Here is a 19,035-nt window from a genome sequence, read left to right as displayed (position 1 = left end):
AATCTACTCCAGAGTAGACCCGGATCAAATGATTCCAAAATTACGAGATATATTCCATTATACAGGATTCCATAGTTGTATGGATATATTTTGGGATGAGAAAATGAACACTAACAATTTTTAATGTTAAAAATATTATTAATGATTTTTAATTATTTTCTTTTTTTTTTATTAAAATTTATTTTTTCTTTTTCCTTTCTAATTTCAATGTCAATTTTCTTAAAATTTCAATATCCTTTTATTATTTCCTTAACGTTATCTTATATATTAAAGAATTTTTCATTAATTTTTTGCTTTTCATATATTTTTAAATCCATATTTCCTATTAATTTTATATTAAACTTCATGTTTTATAATAATTACAAAAATTTTATTAATACTACGAAAACCCATAGAAAAACAAGAAAAAATAGAGTTGACCGTATCAACTCTGTGATACCCGTTCGAATCTGTTATACTGTGCGAATAAATATGCCATAACCGACTATGTGACAGACTATGACTTTAAGTTGTCGTATTACCATATTAATTTATGCAATATTTCAGTACAATATTTTCCAAGGTATGGCCAAACTACTAATGAAGTTGTAACAGACGGACGGGCAAACTGACGGACAGGTAAAAGTTAAATCGATTCAAAATTCGACGCTGATCAAAAACATACAATTGAGTCTATATCTCAAACCATTATTTCTTTACGTTAGAAACGGTAAGGCAAAAATTAGTTAACCCTTCGAACATACGTTCGTACGGAACGAGAAAAGAGATGACAGGAGAAAAAAATTTTCCCACAAAAAAAAATTCTCAAAATATTTCATTTCCTTATCAAAATGTTACCAAAAACACCTTTTCTAATATTTTCTAATGTTCCTTTTAAATTTCCGTCATCTTATTGTAATTTTTATTTTTATCTTTGAATTCCTCTGCTCATTTCTACTCTGAATTTGTTCTTTCTCATTATCTTCCCTTTCTCAAATCATTTCTTTCCTCTTATAATTATAACTATCTGGTTTTTACTTTTTCTTTATGATTTGCGCATTAATTAAACACGAAATTGAGTATTTTTTCTTAATTTAGAAAAAAAAAATCGGTAAGTGGAGAAAAAAAAAACAAATTTGTTCAAAAATCTTTTTTGCGTATTCTTCCTCTTTTTTTTTCGGAAAAACTTGAAAAAGGGAAAAAATCCTTCTTTTATAGGAAAAAAATCTGAAATAAAGGAAAACTGTTTTTGAATAATAACACAGAAAACAAAAATTAATTTAATTACAAAAAATTTGAGGAACAGCGTTACCAATTAATTTAAACATTTTCTTAAATATCCAAAATTTTTAATCAAAAATAAACTGGCTTAGAACTTGATGTATGAAAAATAAGTCTGGAAAATTCCAATAAATCAAAATTGGAGCTGGAAAAATGTATTACATATTTTTTAATTTAAATTTAGTCTTATGTCCTTTTTGATCTGGCAAACATTAATTGCGTATTTTCAAATGTTTCTTTAAAACAAAAATCATATTTTACCGGCGAAATCGCTTGGAACGGAATGTGTAATAATTATTGCATATTTTTCATTTCTTTGAAAATGGGAGGGCGCACGTTATGGAAAGCGCGTAGAGCGCCGAAAAAGTCAGAACCGGGCCTGCATACATATAATAACAAACTGTTACACTCACTAAATTTCTTGACGAATTTGGCATACATAGTAAATCTACAAATATACCCAATAGTGAGATACGTTCCTATATCTTTTACAATGTGACAAAGATATTATTCGGTAATATTTGCAGCAAAGAATAAAATGTAATTATCAATTGCTTGAAATTAATTTAAGTTCCTTTAAATATATTATAGTATTTTAAAACCGAAATAGATTTTTTATTTAAAAACTAAAATATTTTAAAAAAAAAATTAAATTCGAGGCATAATTAGATTTTTAAATTGTAAAGTTTTAATATGCTAAAATCCTGTACAATACTCTTATTCAATACGCCGCCATTCAAATCCCAAATTATGTATAGCATTATTTCATCGTTCAAAGTATTCTCCAATTACATATTAAATAAATATATTTCTCTACACCATTTACATTTACATCTAATTCTGTTAAAAATTTACATATAATAATTAAGTTAAATATTTATCAGCCCCTGGTCACATTGAATATAGGTAATCGAAATTAGAAAAAAAAAAACCAAACCAACTTAAACTCATACATATACATATAAAATAATCAAATTATATATCAAAAATTAATGTCATAAAAATTGATTTTCTCCAACCACAACACATTAGAAATTCTTTCATCTTCCTTCATCTATATGTTCTCATTATATATTTGTAACATTGAGTCATCAACATTACCTTATACAAATGCTTATAAAAGCGTTCACTGACTGGTTAATGACTTTTAATGTTACTGTTTTTTTTTTTTTTTTTGTTAGGAAACAAATTTTAATTTTTCTATTCCTCACTTCTTATGATTCTTCTTTTGCTTCTACTTCCATATTTCTTCTTTAGTAAAATGTTAAAGAGAAGAAAATGAAAATCTTTGGATTTTTTTTCGTTTTCAAATTGTCAACAAAAAATCACAAGAAAATCACATTGAATCAAGATAACAATAAAGGACATAAGATAGAATAAGAAATATAGCTTTTAAAAAAAAAATGAGCAAATTATAATATGCAAGGTATAACCCACACTCATACACAAAAATACATTCCTGAATATATTATAGAAATTTATATTACACTTTAATATTTTGTGACCTTCTCATTTAAAAAGTTCGCCATTGACATTAACGCATATAATTATTATACATACATATATTATTTAAATATATATATATATATATATATATATATATATATATATATATATATATATATATATGTATATATATAAGTATGTGTAATTTATACACAAATACTATATGTATAAATGATTGAGGAAAACGCCCTTCCATTAATTTTCCTGTTTTTATGTGATCTTTATGATGATTTGATTTTTTCATTCGCCATTCTTTTTAAAATTTTTGCTTTACAACAAATACCAAACTATATGTATAGTCTTTAAAAGAAAAAAGCGGAATAGCCTTGTAAATAGTAGGAGTCATTTCAATTTTTGTTTTTCTTTTTTTTTGAATTTCTATATTTTAAAAGTTTTGCTATCATTTATTGAAAATTCGAAAATAGAACACACATAATAAAAATGGCATAGAAATTGTTCCCCAAAATTTTTAGTTACCTCATAATCTGGTTATCACACAAAATATTTTTTTGGTTTTATTTAAATGAGAATTTCATTAAATTTTCTTAGACGCATTTTTCAGTTTTTTGATTCTTCTTTGCTTCAATCTTAAGCAATGTTCAAGCTTCATCATGAATTTTTAAATTATATTCTATGAAAGTGTCTGAAATTATTAGCAACTAGAATGAGTAATAATATTAAAATTTAATATTTAAAATTTTATATTTAAAAGTCATTTAGAAAATTTTTTGAAAAATGAAAAATAATGCATAAAAGAATTTAAAATAAATGAAAAAATTAAAGAAATTTAGAATTTAAATGCTATCCACTGACCAAGAGTTTCTAATATAATTGAATTTCAGTAGCATGCCATTAAATCGCTGCAACCGTCATACTAAGAATAATTTTTATCAAATTTAATCTTTAATCATTAACCTTAGATAATTAAGACAAATCCTTCAGAAAGAATTAATTCATAAATTTGTATTATCGTAAAAATTTTGTATGATCAAACAGAATGGTTGGAATCAATTTTGTATTACATCTTTTTTTACTATTAATATTCTCTCACTATTAAAATTTAACATTTTCAATTAAAAACAAATTTTTATTATTCTTGTTATATTGTAGATCAAGATTTGATTGGTTTTAAAATAAAAATTTTAATTTTAATCGAATCCTAACCAAAACCAAAATTTAACTGAATCCGAACCGAATATTACATAATCCTAAATAATTTTATAATTTTTAATTAAAAACTTCCTGCGGTATTACAATACTCTCATTTTGTGTGCCTAAAAACACAAAATAAAAACAAAATATAAAATAAATTTTGTATAAAGTTTTAAAGTTCTTCTTTTTCTTTTTCTTATTCTTCTTATTTTTTAATCGTATTTAATTTATGATCAAATTTACAGAATACTTTTTTGGATAAAATATAACATTTAGAGAGGAGTGTGGTCTTTTATAATGATTTTTTGATTATTGAAAATTTTTACAACTCAGCAAAAAAAAAGAGTGCAAAAAATAAAATATTTGCTTATTTTGATTTTTATTTTTTATTTTGTTTTTTTTAATATTGATGCTATTTTGTGATTTCTAACTTTATTTTTAAAATACGACCTTGATTAATGTTTGGAAAAACTGGAAGACAGAAAAGAAACTGAGATATAAATTTCCTAAATTATTTAAATTAAAAATTTTCACGCTATTAATTTTGTATATGTATATAGAGTAGAGAATTTAATAAGGAAGAAAAAAAATTCAATGTTTTAAATTTTTAAAAATTTACTGAAATTCAATTTTTTTTATTTTAAATTACAATCATAAATTTATTTTAATTAGAAAATTAGTTGAGAAAAATTTTAGTATAGTAAACACAGTCAATTGAGCAGTGAGAAAAATTACAGTAACCTAAAACTATGCAATATAATTTGAAAAATTTTATATTTTGTAAATATCTGAAAAATTTTTGGTTTTGCTACATATTTAAAAATTAGCTATCTATAAAATTATTAAACATAACTAACGAATTTATTTAAAAAAAAAACTAGGTATTTTTACAAGATCTTATATAATAAGTTCTTAACCCATCGTTCTCTTTATTAGATGTAGGGTTTTTTTAAACTATCATATCAAAAATACACACAAAAACAGTTTAATATTTTAATAAGAATAACTTCAGTAAACTTCAATTCATTCTAAAATAATTAACTAATATTTATAAGAAATATTAGTTTAATATTTGAAATTGATCTGAAATTTTAAATTTCAATATTTTACTAGACGAAACCATTCTATAATACTATCAAATCAGCAACACTTAAGATAAAAGAGATTTTGCTGATAAATAAAAAAGAAATTGCCTCATGTTGCCACAGCTTTAAATTTAGGAGTTAAATAACATCCAATAATTCTTCTCTTAAGAAAATTTTGTATTAACTATTTACTTTTAATAATTTGCTACAAGAAATTTCACAATATTGGCAGCAGACCGATGTTATGGGCGATTAATTCGGTAATATATAATTAGTATACTGTCATATAGACAATAAAAAAAGATTTGTAAGGTTGTTAAAGTGGCTTTGAATAATTATTTCATTTACATATTAAATTTGAAATATATTGTAATTACGACAATTGTATTCCAATTCGCACCCGTATAATTTCTTTGTTAGAACAAGAAGCGAAATAGTTCCTTGTTCGGAAAAATTTAGAAGAGAATTAATTTTTAAAAAGTTTTCAATCTTCAATAAAGTTAATGTCAAATAATTTTTGCGTAAACAAATTTTGAGACCAATATGGATATTTTTAATTAATTGTAAAATAATATTATGATTGTCAAATAGCGTAGAATAAAATGATTGTTTTTTTGTGCAAATCTACTTAAATTGTCTAAAATGCTTTAGAAATGCTGTAAATATTTTTATGCTTAACAATGTATTTTTAATTTTAAGGGTTTTTATCGCAAACATATTGTTTTTATATTAAATTTTTTCAATAAACATAGACATTTAAGAATTATTTTCTATGCATTAATAATGTCCTTTAAATACGTATACAGTTGAACCTGTCTATAAGAGAAAAATTCTAAGAAATTGAAATTTCTTAATTATTTTTATTTACTTTAAGGGTATAGGGTACATTCTTCGTTTTATCACAATATTTTTCATTTTACATATAGCTAAAGATACAATGAAATAGAGAGTAAATTCTGTAAAATTAATTGCAATATTAGAAGAAGAATAAAAGCTTAGATTATAAACCTAATATAAGAACTTAAACTTACAGGAAAAATAATTTGTTAATTAAAAATTTCCCTGTTTCTCAAAGTACTTCTTGTTCAGGTTCAACTATATATAGTATAACATAATATATTCTGGTACTCTATGAATTTACTTTAATGTTTATCTCCGTATATAATATATTAATTGTGGTTATTTTAAACTTTTATATTGATATATAGCACTGTTTTGTAATTACACACACACACACAAAAATATTTTGGAATTTATATTAAATACAAATTATTTATATATATACATTAATTAATTTATTATAATGTCATCAATATTATTTATTATTAATTAATTGGCACATTTTATTAAATAATATTATTTTAAATATTGTCATAATTATATTTTATATATATATATATATATATATGCAATGTTGTCAAAATGGGATAAATTCAAAAATGCAATGATTCGTTTAAGTGATTAAAAATATATGTAAAGATTTAAATTATATTTTTGGGCTTAACTAATAAAAGATTTTCAATAATTGAAAGATTATAAAATTTTAATTATTAATGTCAATTATAATTATGTAATAATATAATTAAATCATTAATTAAAATATTCATTAAAAAATTTTTTTGAAAATATTTACAAAAATGTAATTTCTCCTTATACCCACAACTTATTATTACATAATTGCCGTAATAATAATGGAATTTACATAGTAAAATTTCTACTCTAATGAAAACGCTAGGCAAAAATTTGTTATAGTTTCCGTATAATTTGGCAATTTAAGAAATTTCCGAAAGGTTTTTTATAAAAGTTTTTGTAATATTTAAAAAACCGCAAATCAAATTCTTAAATGTTTCAAAAAATGGTTAAAACTGGGACTGATATAAACTACACTTTCCTTCTAAGAAATGTAGTAAAGGAAACTTACAATATTTTCTTAAATTTTCCGAAATATTTGAATATTTTTATTGGAAATAAATCCATTATCAACGAAATCATCATTATTCAATTAAATATATCACTTTGGCGTTCTTTAAAGTTATAATTCCTTAACAAGATCTCCCACCTATCATTAAGAATTTTTCTAAATAACACATACATATTTTTATTATTCATATGAATTTCTTTATAACCATCAATTTCTGTTCTCAAAATACCACAGCAAATCCTTTAAAGCAAAAATAATATTATATAATTTTTTTTATATGAATTTCAAAAGCATAATTCAACTGATTTCAATTGGTATTACTTTACAAATTATTATACTGTCAATAAAAATGATCAACATGGTGATTCAAATATAATAATTTTAATATGACTATTATGACATCTTACAATGAATGACACCAATCACTTGTATTTTGCACAACAATTCACATAATTATTGCATTTTTGAATAAAAGCACACATCAAGTACACAATGTTTTCATCAAAATATCTTTTTAATCAGTTTTATATTATAAAAACAGCATAATTTATTCCCTATATAATAAAAAAATATATGATTAATTTTCATTTTATATTTTTGAATTTGAATGCTGTCATCATCTTCTATTGACTTATCAAAAAAAAAAAACAAAAAATTAAAATGTCAATAAAATCTTTACTCGAAATTTCAACGATAACACAAACAATTTAAAAATTTTATTAATGTATACAATAAAAACAATTTATTAATAATTATTAATATTAAAAAAAAAACACACAAACAGATGAAACTGAAAATGTAGGTAATTATTTTAGCAATAAAATTTTATTTATAAAATTATTTGTATATATTTTTTTTTTCGAATTAAAATCTTTGTATATAAATTAAAAAAATAGTACAAAAAAATAATAATTTTAATTTCATATAAAAAATTATTAAATATTCTCTTATACTCTGTTTTTTTTCTCTTTTAAAATTTCATTCAAATATACAAAAATAGAAAATAAACAAAATGGAGGTAAAACTATAACACCACATCATCAAACAGCTTTAGATGCATTACATCAACGACTCAACGAACAAGCTGCAAATACAGCATCAAATCGAAATAATTTAGAACAATCATGGATATATGCATTATGTTTAAGATGCCGTGTTGAAGATACAAGACCATCATGGGAGCCACCACATTGGCAAAAAGTTTGTCCATATCCATTATGTCCATCATTTCGGCAATTTGCTCGAATTATTGCATTAGTATTAATTGGTAAATATATATATATATATTTTTTGTATATTTATAAAATATAAAATTGTATAAGAATGAGAGCCATATTGCATTCACGAAACCTACACAATTATAGGATCTCAATTAATTGTTACGAAATAGCAGTCATATTACCAACGGTTTTATTACTAAATTTGTCTATGCAAATTTTCATTACTGCGTAGTCCTAATAGTTTCTCATAATATATAATAACATTTTGTAACGAACTTTTGTTCTAACCATGCAAATATTTAAATTATCATATAAAAAAAAAAAGTTCTTTAGTTATCGTTAGTGCAGATAAATAGACATACTCATATCCGAAAATCATAGTTCATACGGCAGGTAATTAACTTCTTAAAATAAATCAAGTAAAAGAAGCAATGAAATCTGCAATATATTGCATATATACTCTCAAACATTTTCGATAAGATTTGTAACATGTTCGATAATTAACAAAATCTAATCTTAGCTTTTGTAAAGAAAGCTAACCTTTATCTGTTTTATTAACGCGGGTTAATTACCAAAAATTATGAAGCAATCATTTTGTTGAACCCATTTTAAACTGTGACATAGCAAAGTTTAAATCGATGTGATTGCCTTATCAAAAAATTTCTATACAAATCTTATAATTTTACCATTGCAACATGTTCGATTCATTTTTTAAATCAAAATAAATACGCTCAATTTTATGCATTGCAACTTTCATAGAACAAATTATGCAAAAATGATGCAAACCTATATTACAAATCAATAATTAAATAGAATATAATTCGTTTATAGTATTATATATAAGATTACATTGTATAATCGTGTTATACAATAAGAAGAATATTTAAAAAACACACGAAATCAAACTTATACAATTATCTGTACAACTTATATAAAATCTAGTAATAATGCAATATCAATTGTACGAGTATGTTAAGTAAATTTGATTCATTATTATTATTTTGTCTATATTAGACTGATCCCATCCCTTTTACGTTATTTTGTATGTTTGAGTACATTAAGTATTATTTAAGTATATTGCAAAATATTGAGAGATCATACCTTCATTGTGTGTTATTATACCCGCAGAATTAATCTGGTTTCAACTATACTTAATTAGTTTTCCTTATAGTAAGTTTTCATCATTATATACATACCTTTAATATCAGTCAAAATATTCTCTATTTTCAATCGCGTATATAAAATTAGTACTATGTACCTATAGCTACATATATTTCTTCATAATAATGTTTCTCACTTATATTATATTATCATTATCGTAATGCAATGCGTATTCTATAATTCAGGATTCACACAATTTAATCATTATTATTATGTATGTCATACAAATATATACTTTCAAAATAATAATAATATTCCTATGTATAATATCAATATAATTATAATAATCTAAATATATTTTAAAGGTGTTTTAACATGGGTTGTTGCGTATGTTATAATTGGTAAATCAGCTGGACCAGGAGGACAATTATTTCAATTGGTAATATTAACTGTGTGTGCAAATTTTGGTGGATTTCTCATATCATTAGCAAATTTACCACGTTTAATTGGTATGCTATTAGTTGGAATATTGTTTCAGGTAATTAAAAGTGTTCATTATATATATACATATATATATACATATATATATGTTGTTTTTGTTTTACATTTCAATTCATTTTGATATTAGAATATGTAATTATATAAAATAACCATTATTATATAATCTAAATTTTAAATTTGTGGAATTTGTGTTCAGTAAAATTTTATTTAATTGTTTTTTAACCTACTTATTTTACAATATGTACGAGTATAAGAATTACTAAATTAAATATTTTTTTTTTATTTTTTGTTAGAAAAGAGTTTATGGTACAAAATTTTTTGAAAATTTTTTAATTTAATTTTGAGCAGTAATTATTAAAATAATTTAATTTCATTATTATTTTAGTTCTAAATCCCAAAAGCTATTTAAATAAATAATTATGTATATATGTAGTATAAAATTGTAATCATATCATTATATTTTAATTGTTAAATTTAAAATAATTTTCCTAAATTGTTATTTTTTAAATTGAATTTATTTTATTATTATACATTTATTTTTAATTTTTATATTTTTTTCATATAATTTTTAGAATATTGGTTGGGTAGATCTTGGTGGTGATTTTACACATGTAACAGGAGAATTACGTAAATTGGCATTAACATTAATATTAATACGTGCTGGTTTAGAAATGGAACCGGAAGCATTTAAAAAAGTATGGAAAACGATATTAAAATTAGGTGTTATACCATGGACAGTAGAGGCTGTTGTTACAGCAGTAATGTCACATTTTCTATTAGAATTACCATGGATGTGGTCATTTTTATTAGGTGCTATAATTGCTGCTGTTTCTCCAGCTGTTGTTGTACCATGTTTATTTAGATTAAGAACAAAAGGTTATGGTGTTGCAAAAGGTATACCAACATTAGTTATTGCTGTTGCTGGTATTGATGATGCATTATCAGTTGCAATATTTGGTATTATTGTTAGTATTATGTTTTCATCTGGTGATATGGCATATGTTATATCACAGGCACCCGTTTGTATTGTTGGTGGTTTATTATATGGTGTATTATGGGGTTTAATGGCATGTTATATACCAGAGAAAGGTGATGCATATGTTGTACCATTACGTACAATAATGTTATTAGCTGGTGGTACTGTATCAATATATGGTAGTGAAATGTTAGGATATGAAGGTGCTGGACCATTAGGTGTTGTATTTGCAGCATTTATATCAAATTATTTTTGGTGTAAACAAGGTTGGGAAATTGAAGATAATCCTGTATCAACAGCATTTGAAATATTTTGGATGATTTTTGAACCAATATTATTTGGTATTACTGGTACAACAGTTAAGGTATTATTAAAATTAATTTTATGTAATTTACATAAATTAATTATTTTCTAATATTCTTATTTAGATAAATGAATTGGAACCGGAATTAGTTTATACTGGTATTGGAATTTTATCATCTGGTTGTATATTAAGAATTTTAGCAACAGCTGGTATTGCATTTGGTGATCGTTTAAATGTTAAAGAGAAATTTTTTGTTGCACTTTCATGGATGGCTAAAGCAACAGTGCAAGCAGCACTTGGTCCAGCTGCAATGAAACATTTAAAAGAAGATTCACCAGAAGAAGAAAAACATTATGCAAAAATTGTTCAAACTGTAGCAGTATTAAGTATTGTTTTAACAGCACCATTGGGTGCAATATTAATATCAATATCTGGAACAAAATTATTAACAAAAACAAGACAACCACAAGTATTGGAAGGTAAAATTTTAAATATTAATATTTATATTACAACAAAACAAAAAATTAAAATAAAATATTTTTATTAAATTTTAGGATGGCGAAGAAGTCATAGACCATCTATGCGTGATATTAGTATTATTGATGAGGAAGAGGAACGTGAAGATCCTGAATCATCTGATGATAATAAAGGAACAACTCAAGCAAATACAAATACAAATGCAAATACAAATGTTTATTCAATAACATCACCGAATCCAACAACGTTTACATATACAAAATAACAAAAACAATAATTATTTTCTTGTTTTAGAATTCCTTATTAAAATATTAAATAAAATTATGTATTTAGTTCAGTATTTTCTTCTTCGTAATTATTAGTTTTAAGGATAAATTTGTTTTTAATAATATGTAAGTGCATACAATGCGAATACTTATTTGTTCCAATACAATTTTTTTTATTTTCATTCCATTGAACTTAAAAATTTCATTTTTATAGTTAAATTCATCAAAATTTCATAATTGTACACATGTGCATATTGTTGTATATTGTGTTTCATACATTTAATTCATTCACATGCCATATAGATTTACAAAATTTTAGATACTTTTATTATTAACTCGGTTTATGATTATTTGAGGCTTTAATTTAATACTCTATTTTAATGGTATAATGTGAATTCAAAATAAACGCCATTACATATCACATGTTTCGAATAAAAATTTTCGATATCTTTTCAAACTCAAATTTAATTCCAAAATTTTATTCTCATCATAAATTGATCACTATAATGGCAACTATTATCCTGTCTACATCATCACTTGTTGTTTGAAATAAAAATTATTTAACGCTTAAACCCGTTCATATTCTCTAAATGAACGCATATCTAAAATTAATAAGGAAATCACAAAATCACTCATACAATAGCATTTATACAACAATTTTGATTATTCCATGAGCATGGTAGTTTATTAATGATTAAAGTATGTATGCATTTTATCAGAAGATTATAAATACAATTTGTTTCCTTTCACTATACCCTTTAAAGAGAAAACCATTTTTCCAAAGATCTTGAACAATTTCTATATTTTACTTTTAAAAAATTATTCTCATATAGAAAATATTAGTAAATATATGTAAGTAACTTCTAAATGCATTAAATACAATATGCTCTTCATGTTCCAATTTCATTACGTAATCCAGTTTGTAAATATGTTTATTTTTGAATAGTGTGGCACCACTGTGTTACTTTAATTCAGATATCACAGATTTTCTTATTGAATAAAATAAATACTTTCACGTATTCACATATTACCGAGCAAGGATTATAATATTAAGTTTATTTTGATTGTGAACTTCAAAACTAAGTCTACTTTCCAGAGAAAAGTTTACAACTATTTTCAAACAACACCTTTGTTAAATGTGATGCAATTTGAAGCAAATAATAACTTTTTCTTAATAATAAGAACACAGTCAATTATTCACCATTTTTTTTTGTTTTACAAATTTAATAAAAACCGATTTACTAGAGTAAAGACTATAATTTAATACAATAGTGATTCCTTTACAATTTATATTCATAGCTCTATAATAAATATAAAAACAAAAAAAAGTAATATTAATTTTTCGCTTATTTCATTCTTACTATGCTATAATTTTCACGATATCATCTACATTGCAATTTATATTTTTCAATTAAAATGCATAAAATGTACTCGTATTACACACATATATTTATTTAATGAAATAAAATAAATAATTTTCTTCTCTATTCTTTTTGTTTTTATTTTCAGAATATCCTATATAAAATGAACACAGATGAAATTTTCCAAAAAATTAAATTAAGAGAAAAATAATATTATATATAAACTAAAAATAAAAGTATTACTACTCTAGCACTTAATCATTTATAATATAAAAAAAAATAAATATATATATCGTTACCAGTACAATATTAAGGTACCTACACACAAAATCGTAATTTAACTCCTCAATTTTTAATAGTTTTGTGTTTTTTTTTGTTGTCTTTTATTCTCTCCCTTTTGTTAATATGATTAAAAAATTCAGTTCAAGGACTCTTTTTTTTTTCTTTGTTTTATTATTATTTCTTTAATTTTATACACCATCATATAAAATATAATATTAAATATTAGTCTGTGTGTATAAAATACAACGATATGAGTTCAATAACGACGATTCAGGTTTATCGTCTCTCCTATATTATACAATATTATTATTTATATAAAAAATAAAAATATATTAAGTAAATATGAATAAAATTGAAAATTGTAAAAGTAGGAATATATAAAAAAAAAAAAAAATAAAAAAAGAAAATTAAATTTAAAAAAATATAATAATAATAATTAATGTAGCATAACCAGAAGAATATTGTATATTTATCACATTGGAATAATAATAAAGTATATAAATTGAAATTACATATTTATATTTCATATTAAAATATTAAAAGATTGTATTGGGTGTCCAGCAATAATATTAATGATTTTATATTCGGTAATAAAAAATAAAAACAGTGCCTTAAATAATACCAACAGGGTAGATTTTTTTTTACAAAATCTTGCATAAGTTTCGAAGCCAAATGAATTGAAATTTTAGTATTTATGTCAGTATACCAGTATAATACGCAAGTTTAAAATTTATAATAATATGAAAAATAATATGTAAATTTGTTTTTAAGCAAAGAGTCATACAATTTTGCAGCAAATTTAATATTTTAAAACTCTCATAATTGTGTTGGTTCAGCACAAAATTATTTTAATAAAAACTCAGTACAAAAAAAAAAACACTACCCTGACTTTACCTATTCTTTTCCAACAACTTGTACACAAGCAAAAAATTATAGCAAGCTGCAATATTTGCAACACAAGTTAAAAAAAAATGTGTATATTAAAGTATGAAATACTCTTTCATAGTTTCAAAAAAAAAAAAAAAAAATACAAATAATTTTTGTTCCAACGCTTTACGTATGTTTGCATATATACATACGAGTATATTCGTCTTTATGAATCATAACGATTACATATTTTCTTACCATTTCCACAAATCTCATATTTTATGGCTATTTATAATTTTTTTTTTTTGTATTAACGTCCCGCTGAACTTTTTGTTATTCTTTTTAAATAATTGTAAGTATAATGCAATTGATAATACGTACCCATTATCCTTTGAGTTCATTATAATCACCATCACAATTTCTCACAATTTGGTATGTATTTAAAAATGTGAACGAATTATTTATGATCTTTATAATTATAATTAAAATAGTACTAAAAAACATTTTAAAAATTTTTTTGAAAATAAAAAATTTTTTAAATTTTGTGTGAATTTTCTAAAATTTTAGTTGTTATTATTTCTAAACGATCTTCTATGCAATTATATTTTTAGTTAATTTCAATTAAAATATATTTTTTTTAATGAAATTGAATATAAAAAGTCTTGTTTTGAGAGAACAAAAAATTAAATTTTGTAAATTAAATATTAAATTTAAAAAATTAAGTTTTTCTAAATAATCTTGGGGTTACTTGATTTGCTTTTACCAAGCTATATGAGGCAAAGCAATATATTTCATCTTTATGAATTTATAAGAATATAAATTAAATATATTATTTTCCAGTTTTTTTTTATTGGCACAAAAATTAAATTGAATAAAAATATTTTCTAATGAAAATTAAGAAATAAAACGCCGAATAGAAAACATTACTGTATTATAAAGATGTTCAATATAATTTTCTCTTCAAAAATTTTTCTAAAATAAAATATTTTGGTTGTAACTTTATAATAGTAATTTTTAATAAATTATACACTATTGTTCTTAAAATTTATTAGGTAACTATGCTCCTAATTTTGTATTCCTTTTTTTGTTTTAATAAAAATTGTTAAATGTATTAAATTTACAATATTACAATTATTATTCTATAAGAAATTTCATATTATTATTAATCAATTATTGTTATAATATAATATTATGTATATACGTATTATGTAGATATATGTATAAATTATATTGTTATCTAAATTAGTTAGTGATGATATTTTTAAAGTGTAAAACAAAAAATTAAAAAATTAATAAAAAAAAATTTGAAAACCGAAATATAAAAATGCAAGAATTTTTATTTGTTACTTTGCATTCGTAACCGGAAAAAATAGTTTTATAAAATAAGGAGAAAGTTACACAAATTTTTTTTATTATAAAAAATTATAGAAAACTAATTGGTGGTATTTTAAAAAAATTTTATTATGTAGTTATTATTATTATATTAACACTTAGTTTCTGAAGTCTTGCGAACAAACACTTACAAAACTAAAAATTCATTAGAAAATTTTAAATCTTCAATAATTTTTTCCAGTCTAAAAGTTTAAAAAAGAAAAACAATAACTATAAAAAATATTTTTTGGCCTTATCAGAACTGAAATTGCATTTCCCTTAGGTTAACAAAATTCAATTTCAATTACATTTTCAATTGGTTTGAACTTAAAAACATGAAAAATAAAATTAAATTATAAAATTTCAATTTTTGAATTTAATTTAAAAATTTATTCAATTATAAATTTTTTTTTAAATTAAATCTTTTAAATCTACAATTTAAATTTTTCTTAATCACTTTTTTAAACAATAATTAATTATGCATAATTTTGAACTACATTTATAATTTAAAATAATCTAGTTTTATAAAATATGTATGTTTTATTTAAAATTAATTTTCTTTAATTTTAATTTATTGGTTGGTCTCACAATACGTTTTCTTTCATCTCTATGTTTCTTCAATTCATATTCACGTTTTTTCATTTCCTTAGTTACTTTTTTGGTACTGAATGTTAATTGTTTATTACCAAATCGTCCATTGGAAACATCATCATCTAATTTATTTGATTGTTTTTGAAGTAATTTTTCAAAACTAATTTTACTTATCTTCTTTTTATGGGCATCGACCTTAAAATCGGCTTCTGTATGCAATGCAACCATTTTTGATAATGACTTTATTTGATCACCGTCTTCCATTTCATTATTATTATCAATATCATTTTCTTCTTCTTCATCTGCTTTTCTTGCCTGATCTTTTTTAATTTCTTTATAAGCCTGTCTCATTTCTTTACTGTACTCTTTAATATCTTCATCAGAACTTTCTTCTTCTTCGCTACTTCTTTGAGCATTACTATCTCCAAACAGATCATCATCGTTATCTGATTCACGTTCTTTTCGTTCTTCTTCTTCAGCTTGTAATTCTAAGACCCTTGCAGATTCAATTCTTTGTTTAATTTCTTTTAATTTAGATTTCTTTAAACGATTCAATGCTGGTGCCAACATTTTATATTCTGGAGCATTATAATCGATTTTAAAATCACTACTTTCAAATAATTGTTTAAATCGATTATCTTCCAATAATGATGGCATTTTTTTCTCTTTTCCATTAGCATTCATTCTATCTTCAATTATTTTCAATGCTAATTCTTGATTAATTTTAGGTAAGTTCGCTAATTGTAAACGAGAAGGCCTTTGGGCTTCGAGTTCTTTACGAACTTTATTAGCTTTGTAATTTTCATAAGACGTAGGTTCAACGATACTTCTGGCTTTTTGATATAATCTATAATCAATAAAATATCCATGCATATAAGCACGTAATAAATTTGTTCCAATTAAATTATCTAAGCCTAATTCCTCTAATTCCTTTGTCGTAACGAATCTGTAGTCATCGTAAATATGTTCAACAACTTCTGATTCAATTTCTTCAGCAACATTATCTAAAAATGAACACCATTTTGGTGCTGGTCCCATTGCCGGTATATAATATGTAAGCATTTTAACATCTTCTTGAGCTAAGAAAAATAATCCAGTCCCAGGTATTGTACAAAAATCATTAAAATGTGAAGTAGATTCAATGTAAGTTAATTGTTTGCCCTTAAATTAAGTGAAAATGTAAATAAAGTACATAATATAATAGATTATCTTTGAAATTTACGTTATTTTCATCCCAAATTTTCAGCATAGCCGAATCTAATGAATAAACGTTGCCCGTATTCGCATTGAAATCAATTCTTTTAACTGGTAGTTTATTTAGTTGGTCTTTAATTAACTTTGGCGTTTTAGAACGTATATCAAAGAGAAGTACATGACCAGATTTAGTTCCGACTCCTAAAGTAAGAGCATTTTTAAAATGCAATGCTGAAATCTGAAATTAAATTCTATAAGTTATTTTAAAATTTATTAATTATATACACTAACAGATGGGAATTCCTTAGTATTCAAAAGATTCACCGCAACATCTAAAGTTGCAACTTTTTTCCGATCTCTGTAATCCCATGCTTCCACAGTTCCTTCTTCTGTACCCGAACATATCAAACCATGTTCATTATTAATTGCTAAAGCATTTACACAACTACCCTCTGACTCGTATGATTGCAAGAACTGACCCCGTTCTAAATTTAAACGGTAAATATCCTACAAAAAAACTTCAATATTAACTTCATAAATTTAAAAGATTTTTTATGATTTACACTTGAATTGGCTCCAATCAATAAATCTGCAGTCTCCTTATGATATTTCATATCTCTTCCAAATTTTGGTATTCTCAAACGAAAATGTCTACCTTGTGAGGTATGGAGTTCGATATATCGATCACATTGCAGAAATACCTAAATATCATACATAAATTGGTTCAATAAATGTCTAGGAAAATCAGTTGGTAAATCCTTGCACCAATAAGATGAATAGTAAATAATATTTTACATAATTGTAACATCACGTATATAGTACAAAAATATGAATTTACTACAAGTAGTTGCAATGTACTTTGCTATACTAAGAAATTGTGATATTGTATTGGCTTACTTGTATGGTAGAAGTGTGGTTAAGATATTAAGACCTTTAATCATACTTTTAAAGCCATTACAAAGTTACAATTAACCAAATTGGTGCAAGTGTATACTAAATATCATCCAATTACCATTTTGCTGTAATCTTCGCTTAAGACTTCCAAACATGCAACTTCAGAGTCAAAGCATCTTTCAAACTTTATTGACAAGTTACATACTTCGTAGCATTTAACCCTAGGTTTGTATGTTCCACATGCTACAATATATTCATTATCTGGAGTCATTCTTATAGATGTAGAAACAGCAGGCATATTAAAATCTTGTATTAATTCTATTTGTCGTCTGGAATCTAATTTATTTTTTAATTGGGATTTCTTTTTCTGATCGGTGAGCCACTAAAATATATATGTATGTAATTTAAAATTACACTACTTCAAATATATAAGTAATGTATTTTGTTTTTACTTACTTCCGGAACTGATTTCCCTGCACTTAAATTGTATATTTTAATATTATTAATATCGGTCATAAACATTTTGAAATATTATTTATTTCAAATTAAGAACAATTGAATAAAATTTAAAATTATTTATGCCCACATCACTTGGACTCAAAACAGAATGTAAAATAAAATGCTAGTCTGTTTGTTTGTACATGTGCTCTTTGACAGTGTGAAACATTTTAAAATGTAATAAAACAAATGTCAATTTCCTATTTGA

General features: G+C 23.3%; 2 protein-coding genes across 3 annotated transcripts in view; one reads left to right on the top strand and one right to left on the bottom strand.

Moving 5' to 3' along the window:
* Positions 1 to 11,889, top strand: part of LOC129606120 (sodium/hydrogen exchanger 9B2) — a 93,406-nt gene extending 81,517 nt beyond the window's left edge. Inside the window, exons 4-9 of one of the 2 annotated variants that reach the window (XM_055516236.1) lie at positions 7,709 to 7,726; positions 7,925 to 8,191; positions 9,611 to 9,783; positions 10,319 to 11,086; positions 11,151 to 11,505; positions 11,581 to 11,889. In XM_055516236.1, coding sequence (XP_055372211.1) covers positions 7,709 to 7,726; positions 7,925 to 8,191; positions 9,611 to 9,783; positions 10,319 to 11,086; positions 11,151 to 11,505; positions 11,581 to 11,768 — 1,769 coding nt within the window. In that variant the 3' untranslated portion in view covers positions 11,769 to 11,889. The remainder of the gene's footprint in view (positions 1 to 7,708; positions 7,727 to 7,924; positions 8,192 to 9,610; positions 9,784 to 10,318; positions 11,087 to 11,150; positions 11,506 to 11,580) is intronic. The other variant, XM_055516237.1, reaches the window with a different exon arrangement.
* Positions 11,890 to 15,737: 3,848 nt separating this feature from the next.
* LOC129606094 (nucleolar protein 10) lies at positions 15,738 to 18,955 on the bottom strand. Its single transcript, XM_055516199.1, has 6 exons — positions 18,786 to 18,955; positions 18,448 to 18,711; positions 17,999 to 18,136; positions 17,727 to 17,942; positions 17,464 to 17,673; positions 15,738 to 17,402 (listed from the first exon to the last, which is right to left on the bottom strand). The coding sequence occupies exons 1-6, from the start codon at positions 18,849 to 18,851 to the stop codon at positions 16,191 to 16,193; spliced, it is 2,106 nt and encodes a 701-aa protein (XP_055372174.1). The 5' UTR covers positions 18,852 to 18,955; the 3' UTR covers positions 15,738 to 16,190.
* Positions 18,956 to 19,035: the final 80 nt, after the last annotated feature.

The sequence above is a fragment of the Condylostylus longicornis genome, unplaced genomic scaffold, assembly GCF_029603195.1.
Source record: "Condylostylus longicornis isolate FDR11 unplaced genomic scaffold, ASM2960319v2 ptg000017l, whole genome shotgun sequence".
NCBI lineage: Eukaryota > Metazoa > Arthropoda > Insecta > Diptera > Dolichopodidae > Condylostylus > Condylostylus longicornis.
Note: the sequence above shows the minus strand (reverse complement) of the source record. Positions and strands in the feature narration are given on the sequence as shown.

Coding starts and splice junctions, on each gene's coding strand:
- LOC129606094 (XM_055516199.1), bottom strand. CDS start 18,851: ATGTTTATGACCGATATTAATAATATTAAAATATACAATTTAAGTGCA. Junction 18,712..18,785: donor CAGGGAAATCAGTTCCGGAA/GTAAGTAAAAAC, acceptor TATATATTTTAG/TGGCTCACCGATCAGAAAAA. Junction 17,943..17,998: donor TGATTGGAGCCAATTCAAGT/GTAAATCATAAA, acceptor GTTTTTTTGTAG/GATATTTACCGTTTAAATTT.